The sequence below is a fragment of the Chiloscyllium punctatum genome, chromosome 14 (assembly GCF_047496795.1).
Source record: "Chiloscyllium punctatum isolate Juve2018m chromosome 14, sChiPun1.3, whole genome shotgun sequence".
Taxonomy (NCBI): Eukaryota; Metazoa; Chordata; class Chondrichthyes; order Orectolobiformes; family Hemiscylliidae; genus Chiloscyllium; species Chiloscyllium punctatum.
Window position 1 is genome coordinate 4,979,015 of NC_092752.1, and position 12,262 is coordinate 4,991,276.

Below are 12,262 nucleotides of genomic sequence, written 5' to 3' on the forward strand. Positions count from 1 at the left end.
TCTGGAACAACCTGGCTAGGAATGTGTCAAGTTCTGTAGCTGACATTCTCTGAACTATGGTTGGAATGTTGTCAGGGCTCATCACCTTTGTAGTATTCAGTGCCTCAAATCATTTCTTGATATCATGTGGAATGAATTAAATTGTCTGAAGACTGGTATCTGTAATGCTGGGGATCTCTGGAGAAGGCTGAGACGGATCATCCACTCGACAATTCTGGCTGAAGATTGTTGAGAATGCTTCAGCCTTACCTTTTGCACTGATGTGCTGGGCTGTTCCATCGTTAAGAATGGAGATATTTATGGGGTCTCCCTCAGTGAGTTGTTTAATTGTCTGCCATCATTCATGACTGATTTGGAGGAACTGGACATCACTCATGACTGGATGTGGCAGGACTGTGGAGCTCAGATTTGATCGTTGGTTGTGGGATCGTTTGGCGCTGTCTGTCCACCAGTTGCTGAAGTAGGATTCGAACCCATGTCAGCAGTGCATTACCACGGTCTCTGGTTCACAAAATGACCCCATCGTCAACTTCCCCTTGTTTCAGTATTCTAGTATGGGCTTGTCCACAATAAAGTACTTTCTCCCGGTCCAATTATTATGGAATAGTAAATATTTTCAATAGAAGGAAGTCTTTAATAACGGATTGTACAGCATATCCTGTACAACTAAGGTTGTCAATCCTGGTTTGGCATAGTCTTGGAGGTTATAATTATTTTTTCCACGGTATAAGAGTGGTGCAGGCAAAAGGCCAGCACATGTTGTCCATCCCTAATTGCCCTCAGGGAGATAGTGGTGAGCCTTTTGAGCCATTGCAGTCCACTTGGGGCAGGTACGTCCACATTACTGATTACACAGGTCCTTAGTAACCTCCCACTTCCCAGAAAGCTACACCCTTAATTGGGTCCTGATATTCCATTGTTGCAATGGCCCATCTTTCTTTCCCTGTTCAGAAAATGAATGTGCTCTTCAGTAACCAACTGAATAATCCCAATTATAATGCAATCACCTTTTTTCCCACATTCCAAATATTGCTATGATTAATAACCAAACAGGCATAATTGAAAAATTGTTGAAGCCCTGTTTCTAATTGAGCTTGTTTTTATTCAGCTAGGTTTTGCGGACAGCCATGTCCTGGAGGTTAGTCTTTGATCATCAGACAATCCAAGTCAATCCTGGCAGAACACTGTAAATGCTGGAAAACTGAAACAACAGAAAGCGCTGGAGAAACTTGGCAGATCTCGCAACATCCCGGGACTGAGGAATAGAGTTAACATTTTGAGTCCAATATGATTCTTCATCAGAACTTCTAGGTTCTGGATAATCCAAGAAGGCGGACGGGAAAAATTTCTGGCTGTAACAGCTGCTCCTTTTTTGAGGTAACCTTCTTCGCTGTCCACTACACTTCCAATTTTGGTGTCATCAGCAAACTTATTAACTGTACCTCTTATGCCCCCATCCAAATCATTTAGATTACTTACAGTGTGGAAACAGGCCCTTCGGCCCAACAAGTCCACATCGACCCGCCGAAGCGCAACCCACCCATACCCCTACATTTACCCTTTTACCTAACACTACGGGCAATTTAGCATGGCCAATTCACCTGACCTGCACATCTTTGGACTGTGGGAGGAAACCCACGCAGACACGGGGAGAATGTGCAAACTCCACACAGTCAGTCGCCTGAGTCGGGAATTGAACCCAGGTCTCTGGTGCTGTGAGGCAGCAGTGCTAACCACTGTGCCACCGTGCCGCCATTTATATGAATGATGAAAAGTCATGGACCCAGCAATGATCCTTGTGGCATTCCACTGGTCACAGGCCTCCAGTCTGAAAAACAACCCTCCACCAACACCCTCTGTATTCTACCTTTGAACCAGTTGTGTATTCAAATGGCTAGTTCTCCTTGTATTTTATGTGATCTAACCTTGCTAACCAGTCTCCCATAGGGAACCTTGTCGAACGCCTTACTGAAGTCCATATAGATCACATCTACCATTCTGCCCTCATCATTCCTCTACAAAACACTGCTTCAGGTTAAATTAATACTTATGGCTTATATTTTAAGTTTAATCATGAGACGTAGCTCAATAAAACCTATAATCAAGAAAGAACCCACTCTACTCACTACTGCAGACTTATTTTAAGGCCACGCTTGAAATCCACTTTCCAGCTTCTGTGCTGTGACCTTTCCCAAATAGGTTCCTCCAAGATCAGTTGTGAATTTCATTGTTTTTTTAATTTTCCCAGGCACACTCTGATGTCCAGCGATACATGAATTCAACAGCAAAGGCAGTAATTGCTAACTCTGTCAGTTAGCAGTGTGGGTTCTTTCTCTTTCTCTCTCTCTGTCTCTCTCTCTCTCTCTCTCCTGCACTGACCTCACCATGTGTTTCTTTTGTCTGTTCTTCTCTCTTTTAAATCTGCTATTGTTTTGACTTTTCTTTTCTGCAAAGTTCCAAAACAATGCAACAGAATATAAAACAGTCATTGCTGCTCCTGGAATTTGGGGAAATCACCTCCAACACCTCCAGATTACAATGAGATCTTGATCAGATGGGCCAATGGGCTGAGAAGTGGCAGATGGAGTTTAATTTAAATAAATGTGAGGTGTTGCATTTTGGGAAAGCAAATCTTAGCAGGACTTATACACTTAATGGTAAGGTCCTATGTAGTGTGGCTGAACAAAGAGACCTTGGAGTGCAAGTTCATAGCTCCTTGAAAGTGGAGTTGCAGGTAGATAGGATAGTGAAGAAGGTGTTTGGTATGCTTTCCTTGATTGGTCAGAGTATTGAGTACAGGAGTTGGGAGGTCATGTTGCAGCTGTACAAGACATTGGTTAGGCCACTGTTGGAAGATTTACAAGGATGTTGCCAGGGTTGGAAGGTTTGAGCTATAGGGTGAGGTTGAACAGGCTAGGGCAGTTTTCCCTGGATCATCGGAGGCTGTGGGGTGACCTTATAGAAGTTTATAAAATCATGAGGGGCATGGATAGGATAATTAGACAAAGTCTTTTCCCTGGAGTGGGGGAGTCAAAACTAGAGGGCATAGGTTTGGGGTGAAAGGGGAAAGACATAAAAGAGCCCTAAGAGGTAACTTTTTTCACTCAGAGGGTGGTATGTATAAGAAATGAGCTGCCAGAGGAAATGGTGGAGGCTGGTACAATTGCAACATTTAAAAGGCATCTGGATGAGTATATGGATAGAAAGGTTTGGAGGGATCTGGGCTGGGCGCTGGCAGGTGGGACTAAATTGTGTTGGGGCATCTGATCGGCATGGACGGGTTGGACTGAAGGGTATGTTTTAGATTAGATTAGATTACTTACAGTGTGGAAACAGGCCCTTCGGCCCAACAAGTCCACACCGCCCCGCCGAAGCGCAACCCACCCATACCCCTACATCTACCCCTTACCTAACACTATGGGCAATTTAGCGTGGCCAATTCACCTGACCTGCACATCTTTGGACTGTGGGAGGAAACCAGAGCACCTGGAGGAAACCCACACAGACACAGGGAGAATGTGCAAACTCCACACAGTCAGTCGCCTGAGGCGGGAATTGAACCCGGGTCTCTAGCGCTGTGAGGCAACAGTGCTGTAAATCTCTATGACTCTATAAATGGTGCAGGTCAACCCTGAATGTTTGATAACCCCTAAAGCAGACAAATGTGGATATAGAATCATTATCTGCAGAAATGAAAGGTTCAGTGGGCATTTAAGAAACTCTGCAAGACTGAAGCAAACATGTAATATTCTGGCAACATTCTCTCCTATGAGAAATGTTGGAACAGTAGCCAAGGTTTAATAAGTAATGGTAGGCATTGATTTCTGAAACCTTACACAGTTTTCCATCAGTACCAACCATTACATATTAAACAGTTGGAAGGAGAAGCTTGTCCTTGGTAACTTCCTGAACTTCTTTTATCTCCACCAGTACATGGAAGCAAAACTAAAATTGTTGTAAATCCAAGAAGCAGAGATTCAGTGCAAGTGTAGTGCCAGAGTCGGAGCATCCTAGGGTACAAGACTTACATTAACTTAGTTCAAATTAATGACCCTGGATATATTTTAATTAATGAAAATCATTTGGTGTTAAGTGCGTTCCTATGTTGTGTAACTTATAATTTGTTTTTTTATTTCAATGATTTCAATCAATAATTATCGTTTTCTAATTAACTGCCTTTGTGAGGATGGCGGAGAAAAGCATTCCTAGCATTGCCCTCTGGGAAGGGCACTGCCTGTCACTGGCCACACGGGGAGTTTCTTTTCTTCCTGGTGGTGGGATATAAATAAAGATTTACATACTTGTTTTTTTACTGTGTCCGACACCTGCGCACAAACAACATGGGTGCTGGGGAACAAAAAATAAGAAAATAAGAACAAAGGAAAGCATTCCTGAGGAGTTTCTGTTCAACAAGGCTGCAAGGGCCTGAAGACCAGTATGTCACCTCAAGCTCCACTTGTTGGATGCTTGTAGACACAACATGAAGGCCCTAAACATTGAGCCATACCTTTGGGAGATTAGGCAGAGGGAGAGGAGGATGTCTCCTCCAAGCTGGTCTGGGACACCATGACAAGCTATAGCTGTAGCAGCTTAAACACAGGCCTCACCATCAGAATCAAAAGCCCACACAATACCCAAGACCACCTCAAACCCAGCATTTTGGGCATTTCCTACTTCGAATGGATCAGTCTCTCCATCAGCAAACTGCACCAAATGAAGCTGCTGCAACACCCCTGCAGGTTTACTGTGGGTCTGTCCTCTCAGGCAGATGGAAAGATGTCAACAATTAATGGGGAGGAAGTTATTTTATTTGAACAAGTAGAAATTTAGCAAATGCATGGCAGCCACTTTATAGAATGATTTTCCACAATCCACATTGTATTCACATTGATGAGATGGAAAAATGCAATTGACTTGGCATTTGCTTTCAGTCACAAAGGAACAATGCTCACTCTTCGCTTCCAGCGAAGTGGACCAACTAGGCACATCGTTAAAGATATGGACAAATCATCCAATCTGATAAAAACTGAAAGAACTGCGGATGCTGTCAATCAGAAACAAAAATTGAAATTGCTGGAAAATCTCAGGTCTGGCAGCATTTGTGGAGAGAGATCTGAGTTAACGTTTCAGGTCAAGTGACCTTTCCTCAGAACTCCAACACGATGCCACCACTAAACACATCTTCCCTTCCCTCCCCCTGTCTGCAGAGATTGTTCCCTCCAGGACAACCTAGTCCACTCCTCCATCACACCTAACACCTCTCCCATCACACCCAGCACCTTCCCATCACACCCGGCACTTTCCCATCACACCTAACACCTCTCCCATCACACACGGCGCCTTCCCATCACACCTAACACCTCTCCCATCACACCCAGCACCTTCCCATCACACCTAACACCTCTCCCATCACACCCAGCACCTTCCCATCACACCTAACACCTCTCCCATCACACCCAGCACCTTCCCATCACACCTAACACCTCTCCCATCACACCCAGCACCTTCCCATCACACCTAAGACCTCTCCCATCACACCTAACACCTCTCCCATCACACACGGCACCTTCCCATGCAATCGCAGAAGGTGCAACACCTGCCCCTTTACCTCTTCCATGCTCACCATCCAAGGCCCCAGACACTTATTTCAGATTAAGCAGTGTTTCACTTGTACCTCTTTCAATTTGGTCTATTGCATTTGTTGCTCCCAATCTGGTCTCCTCTATATCAGAAGTACAAAATGCTGACTGGGTGATTGCTTTGCTGAGCACCTTCGGTCTGTATGCAATCAGGTCCCGGACCTTCCCATGGCTTGCCACTTCAACACACAATCCTGCTCCCATACCCACATGTCTGTCCTTGGCCTGCTGCAATGTTCCAGTGAAGCTCAACGCAAACTGGAGGAACAGCATCTCATCTTCCGACTAGGCACGTTACAGCTTGCCGGTCTCAACATTGAATTCAACAACTTCAGATAATTTTATTTCATTTATTTTATTTTTAAAATTTTTTTTTTCACTGTTCTGTACCTCTTATTTCTTCCTCTCTTTCTCTCGCTCCCCACTCTCTCTTCACCCTTTTCCTCTCCTCTTCCCCCTTTGCTACCCTCTCCCCTGTTTTCCATTTTTCCTCTGCTTCACCCATCCCCCACATATGTTGTCACATAGCACTGGTTTCAGCCTTGGTCATTCACAGCTCCTAATCTCCCTATAATCTCTCCATGTACTGTCATTATCACCTCTTTATTGCTACCTTTGCTTCTGGAGCCATGACTCACCTTCTCTCAGCCTAGTATAAATACCTCCCTATTTCTCCCCTTTTTTTTTTAGCTTTGACAAAGGGTCAGTTAGACTTGAAACATCAGCTCTTTTCTTTCCTTACAGATGCTTCCAGACCTGCTGAGATTTCCCAGCATTTTCTCTTTTGGTCTCCTTAGAACTCAGTGTCAGAACTGAGTTTTCCAGCAATTTCAGTTCATCCAATCTGATATTGGCTTCAATGGCACCCTCTACAGGTTCTCTGTGAGCAAGGATTCTTTAACCAGTCATCATCAAGAATCCTTACTAAGACAATCTTCAAACCAGGAAGTAAAACAAAAATGATAAATTACATTAAAATCATGACAGAGACAGCAAAATTGGTTGGGTGTACTGGTGGTATTTAAAAGAGGAAGGTAAAAAAAAATCAAACTGTCTTTAAATACAATCTGGAAAATTGGATAGTGGAGGGAGATGGGCTCAGATTAGTTCACAGGTTGGCACAACATTGAGGGCTGAAAGGCCTGTTCTGTGCTGTATTGTTCTATGTTCTATAATTATTTTCTTCTCTGGGAATGAGATTCAACACGTTTTCATTTTGCCAGGCCAAAAATGTTCGTCAATAGTCATTATCACTTCTTATACCTTTAAAATCCCACGTAATCATAAATAATTCAGCCTCAACTTTTTCAGCATTTTATAGTGCAGAACTGGTGGAAAGGTGCCCTACGTTAATGCTGTTGTGATGATATTAGTGCTGAGTCTGTTGTTGGGATAACTGTAGTGTATCCTGAGAACTGTGCCCTCTTTTCCCTCCTTTAGGTCACTCTTTAGAACCTGCAGGTTTTGCCAAGTTCATGGTCACCTGACCTAGGATTTGCTTCCATGATTTAAAATGTCATAGTTTGGTTTATAATGTTCCCCTGAAGTACCTTGAGATTTTTTTTTACTTTAATGGGACTGTACCAAGAAATTGCTGAGGCTCAAACACATCAGGATATCTTCTTCAAATTCCCAACCCGTTCCCACGCCCCACCTTCTCTAATCCCATAACCAATGGCTGACGGAAATATCATTTCACAAATATTGGAGTTTGAAACATTGACCATCCCCTTTTATTCAAAACAACATATAGTATATGTCATAAACATGAACTCACCAGCATCCTGAGCAGTACAAAAAAGATATGTGTTTAAGACTGACTTAGAGCTAGAAACATTATGATAGTTATTGGCTTAAACCTGAATCTGTAATCATCTTTATCACCATCAATTTACATTTTCTTAACTGCTGATACCACATCCAAAATATGAATATATTAAAAGCCAATTAACTAAAACTAACAAGTGGATATGTCCAATATAAAAGTGACGTATCCATCCAAAGGTGAGGTTTTGAGATCAAAGTCTTGGGCAGAAGTTTAAGCGGCAACTTTTACAGAAGTGCTATAATATTTTTGAGGAATTTGCATTGTTAATGAGGGTTAATTTGCAGCATGTTGTACTGGATTTGTTATCTAGGAATGTCCAGTGATCTTGGTGTGTCGCTATAATACCACCAGGTCAATTCACAAATCGAAGAAGTGTTATGGGACAGGAGGGGGCCATTCAGCCCATCATTTCTGCTTCAGCTCTTCAAAGAGCATCATGACCTAGTGCCATTCTCCTTCTTTCTTCCCAGTCTGGGAGTGTCACAGTTGGGCAGTTGTGCAGTTCAGTCCTGAGCTGGGTATGGGGGATGGGAGAGGGGAGTGGGAAGGCCGGAAGAGGGAGAGTGGTGTAGGAGCATGGGGGTTACATTGACAGATCTCTCTGTTGTGGTGTTGCCTCCTCAGGGTTTAGGCTGTGTGTATTGTCCATTTTACCAGAGGATCTGTTCAAGAAGCTCTGGGACAGGCAAGCCAATTGATGCGAGGGCTTTTCTCAGTGTCTCCTGCCTGCCACCTTTTTATTGGCGAGTATGCAATGGGGAATCCTGGAGAATCAGGGACAAGTGCAGCTGATAGTCAATGAATCTTGAAAAACCAAGGTTGATGCTTACATGAAGCATATGAAATGTTATGACTGACTGAAGCCAAAAGCTCATGGGTCCATTTTTATATCAGGTCAATGTTTATACAGGTATAAATGGTAACGATGGTACTAGAAAGGATGGAGATGTAGGGTAGGTTCAATTACTGTGCATTGATGATCAATCAGGACAAATATGCAAAATGAAGAAATGTCTTCGAAAGATTTGTCACTATGCTATGCCAAATTTTCTACAGCATCCAATTGCCCGCAGGAATCTCTCCCTCAGAACTTCCATACTGCTGTACTTGGGCAGATCCAAGCTCATGTTACAGGTGTGGGCAGCTGGGAAGTATAAATCGGGATCATCCTTTGGGACATAATTGATAGTAATGCAGAGTTTCTCCATTCCACCAACTGGAACCCTCTCACAACCCGTTAGGAAGGCTGAAACAAATAAATATTAACACTGTCAGCAATAACTAATACATTGCACATATTTTCCAAAATGCTGGCCTACCCTGGATCATTTCCTACATTGGATTTTCAGACTCCCCAAAGCATTTTGCAGTCAAGGCAGTAGCTTCTGAATTGCAATCACTGTGTCATGTAGGGAACTAATTTGCACACTGCAAACTCCCACTGATAATGACCAGGTTATTCATTGTAAGGGTGATTTTTGAGGGATAAAACATTGGTCCAAAAAAGGAGGAAATCTCCCTTGCTCTCCTTCAGAATAGTGGCCAAAAAGACAAAATTTTCACTGCTGCTGAAAGGCCAGATCAGGCCTTGTTTTAATATCTCATCAGAAAGTCAGGGCCTCCAACAGTGCAGCACACCAGCTGTGACTTCACTGGGATGCCAAACCTTATGTATAGGCCCCTGGATTGAAGCCTCAACATTCTGACTGAGATGAGACTGTTACTCACTGACCTAAGATGGATGTAGGGGCAAGGGAGGGAAGAAAACAGGACTTGGCAATAGGTCTATGCCAGCAGCACTGGCAGTATGGGCCACCGTGGGTCTGGATTTATGAACAGGATGACAGGGTTTTAATGAGAGGGAAGAAGATATTGCCATATTTCCGAATGTCACAATGTTAACAGATGTAGGTATGAAGTGGTCATAGCTGGTGAATGGAAAAACATTCCGGATCATGGTAGATCTAACTGCACCTTAAATCTACAGCATTCCTCTCTAATCTAAACCCTATCCCACAAGCTAGACCCAGTCTCCCTGATCTGCATCCTTGCTCCAATGCAGGCCCTGTCCCACTATCTCGATTTTCTCTCCCAAATCTAGATCATATCCCCCAAGAATGACACTCCCCTCTCCCAATCAAAAGCCTACCCTGCCAATCTAGAAGCTACCCGATTCTAGGAATTACCCGAATCTAGACCCTACCCCAATCTAGATCCTGACCCTATCCAATCTACCCTGCCACCCACAAATGGATCCTAAACGTTCCCTCCTGATTACTTATCCTCTTTAGATCACTCACTCTTTTGCTGGATACAGTTGTCAGGCCAATCTAGCTGACTATGGCCGGAAGACAGAGAATTGTTTCTCCTGAGTGATTGAATTTGATGGATCCCCCGACAAATCCATTCTGGTCAGCTTTCTTGGCTGTTGATCCTCTCCCCTCTCCCCTCACAGCCCAGGTGTTATCAGAGCTTCTGCAAAACAATGAATTCACTCACCAAGAAAATGCTTCTTTTCTTCCTCTGTCAGTCCATGAAACATTTCCCAAAAATTTGCAATGGATTCATCAGCCTCTGTGTATCCACGGTACTTTGTGTTCTGTCAGTATGTACAGATAAAGAGGAATCATCATTGGGCACAGAACATGGTGTTACAAAATTGTCACACAAAAAAGACTCATCATTCCACAAAACAAAACACGGCTTTAGGTGTCATCAATAACATTTTTGTGTTTGTTTTAATTGGTTCAGGAATACAGGCATCACTGGCTGGGCCAGGATTAATTGCCCATCCTTAATTGCCCAGAGGGCAGTTAAGAGTCAACCACATTGCTGTGGGTCTGGAGTCACATGTAGGTCAGGATGGCAGATTTCCTTCTCCAAAAACACATCAGTGAACCAGATAGGTTTTTCCAACAGTTGCAATGGTTAAATGGTCACGATTAACTTATCTCTTTATTCCTGATTTTTTATTAAATTCAAATGTCACTATTCCACAATCAAACTCTTGTCCCCATGTCACATTAGCCTGGAGTTTCTGGATTAATACTCCAGAGACATTTCTAAAACACCATCACCTCGCCTATTAATATATTAACAAATCCTCTTCGTAGCAGCGTAATCAGAAACAATTTGATACTGAGCTACTTAAGGATATCTAGGGAAGGAACTATAGAACTTAGAGCACAGACAACTGCAGAAATAATCACCAGAGGAAAACTATTGGGAACGTTCAAGAAGGCGGAGTTAAAGATTTGGGGAGTGCTGACAATTTGGAGGTTACAGGAAGGGGCAGTACAGGAATTGGGGTGTCAGGTTTTGGCTAAACAAGACATCAGTGAGGACCCTTTTACAGTACTGCATACAATTCTGGTCGCCCTTCTGTAGGAAGAATATTGTCCAACTTTTAGGATGGTAAAGAAATTTACAAGGATGTTGTTGGAACTGGAGAGTTTGAGTTAGAGAGAGAGAGAGGCTGAATAGACTGGAACCGTTTTCCATGGACCAAAAGTGCTGAGGGGTGACCTTATAGAGGTTAATAAAATCATGAGGGGCATGGATAGGGTAAATAGACAAGGTCTTTTCCAAGGGTAGGGGAGTCCAGAGCTAGAGGATTTAAACTGAGAGGGGAAAGATTTAAACGGGACCCGAGTGCCAATATTTTCCACACGCACAGTGGTCTATGTATGGAATGAATGGTAAGAGAAGTAGAGACGAGTACAATTACAATATTTAAAAGACATTTGGTCAGGTACATGGTTAGGGAAAGGCTTAGAGGGATATGGACCAAATACTGACAAATGGGATAAGTTCAGTTGAGGATACCTGGTCAGCATGGAGGAGTTGGACTGAAGGGTCTGTTCCTGTGCTGTATGACTTGATGACGCATAATGTTGTAGGGTTTGAAAGCAAGGATGAGAATTTTAAAACTGGATGAGAGATGAACGTGAGTCAGCAGCTCCAGGGCTGGTGGGTGAACAGAATTTGGTGCTAATTAAGATGTGCAGAAAGTTTGGAAAGACCTCAACTGCATACAGTCTGGTCGCCATATTACCAAAAGGATGCGACTGCTTTGGAGAGGGTGCAGAGGAGGTTCATCAGGATGTTGCCTGGTATGGAGGGTGCTAGCTATGAGAAGTGGTTGAGTAGATTAGGATTATTTTCATTGGAAAGAAGGCAGTTGAGGGGGGGACCCGATTGAGGTCTGCAAAACCATAAGAGGTGCAGACAGGGTGGATAGCAAGAAACTTTTTCCCCAGAGTGCTGGACTCAATTACTAAGGGTCATGAATTCAAAGTGAGAGGGGAAAAGTTTAGGGGAGATATGCGTGGAAAGTTCTTTTCACAGAGGGTGGTGGGTGCCTGGAATGCGTGGCCAGGGGAGCTGTTAGGGGTGGGAACAATATCATCATTTAAGATGTATCTAGACAGATGCATGGATGGGCAGGAGCAGAGGGACACAGATCCTTAGAAAATAGGCGGCTGATTTAAATAGAGGACCTGGATTAGCACAGGCTTGGAGGGCCGAAGGGCCTGTTTCTGTGCCGTAAAGTTCTTTGTTCTTTACGGAAGGTAAAATGTTGGAAGCCAGACAGGAGAGTTTTGAAATAATAAAGTCTGATGTAACAGGGGTGGGGAATTAAGGTTTAAGCAGGAGATAAACTGAGACTGACAATGTTAAGGTGGTGGGAATAGGCAGTAGCACAGAGTCAATCTGACACCCATTGTGAACAGTGTTGTTAGTTATACATCGCAATAGATAGGTGATATACTTTTAAGAGAAATGCTCGTGATGT

At 43.4% G+C, this 12,262-nt stretch overlaps 1 protein-coding gene across 1 annotated transcript in view; it reads right to left on the reverse strand.

Moving 5' to 3' along the window:
* Window positions 1–8,498: 8,498 nt before the first annotated feature.
* The window catches only part of LOC140485453 (probable E3 ubiquitin-protein ligase HERC4), a 103,020-nt gene continuing 99,256 nt past the window's right edge, over window positions 8,499–12,262 (reverse strand). Inside the window, exons 23-24 of the mRNA XM_072583656.1 lie at window positions 9,967–10,066; window positions 8,499–8,713 (exon numbers count right to left, since the gene is read on the reverse strand). Of these exons, the coding sequence (XP_072439757.1) occupies window positions 8,499–8,713; window positions 9,967–10,066 (315 nt within the window). The remainder of the gene's footprint in view (window positions 8,714–9,966; window positions 10,067–12,262) is intronic.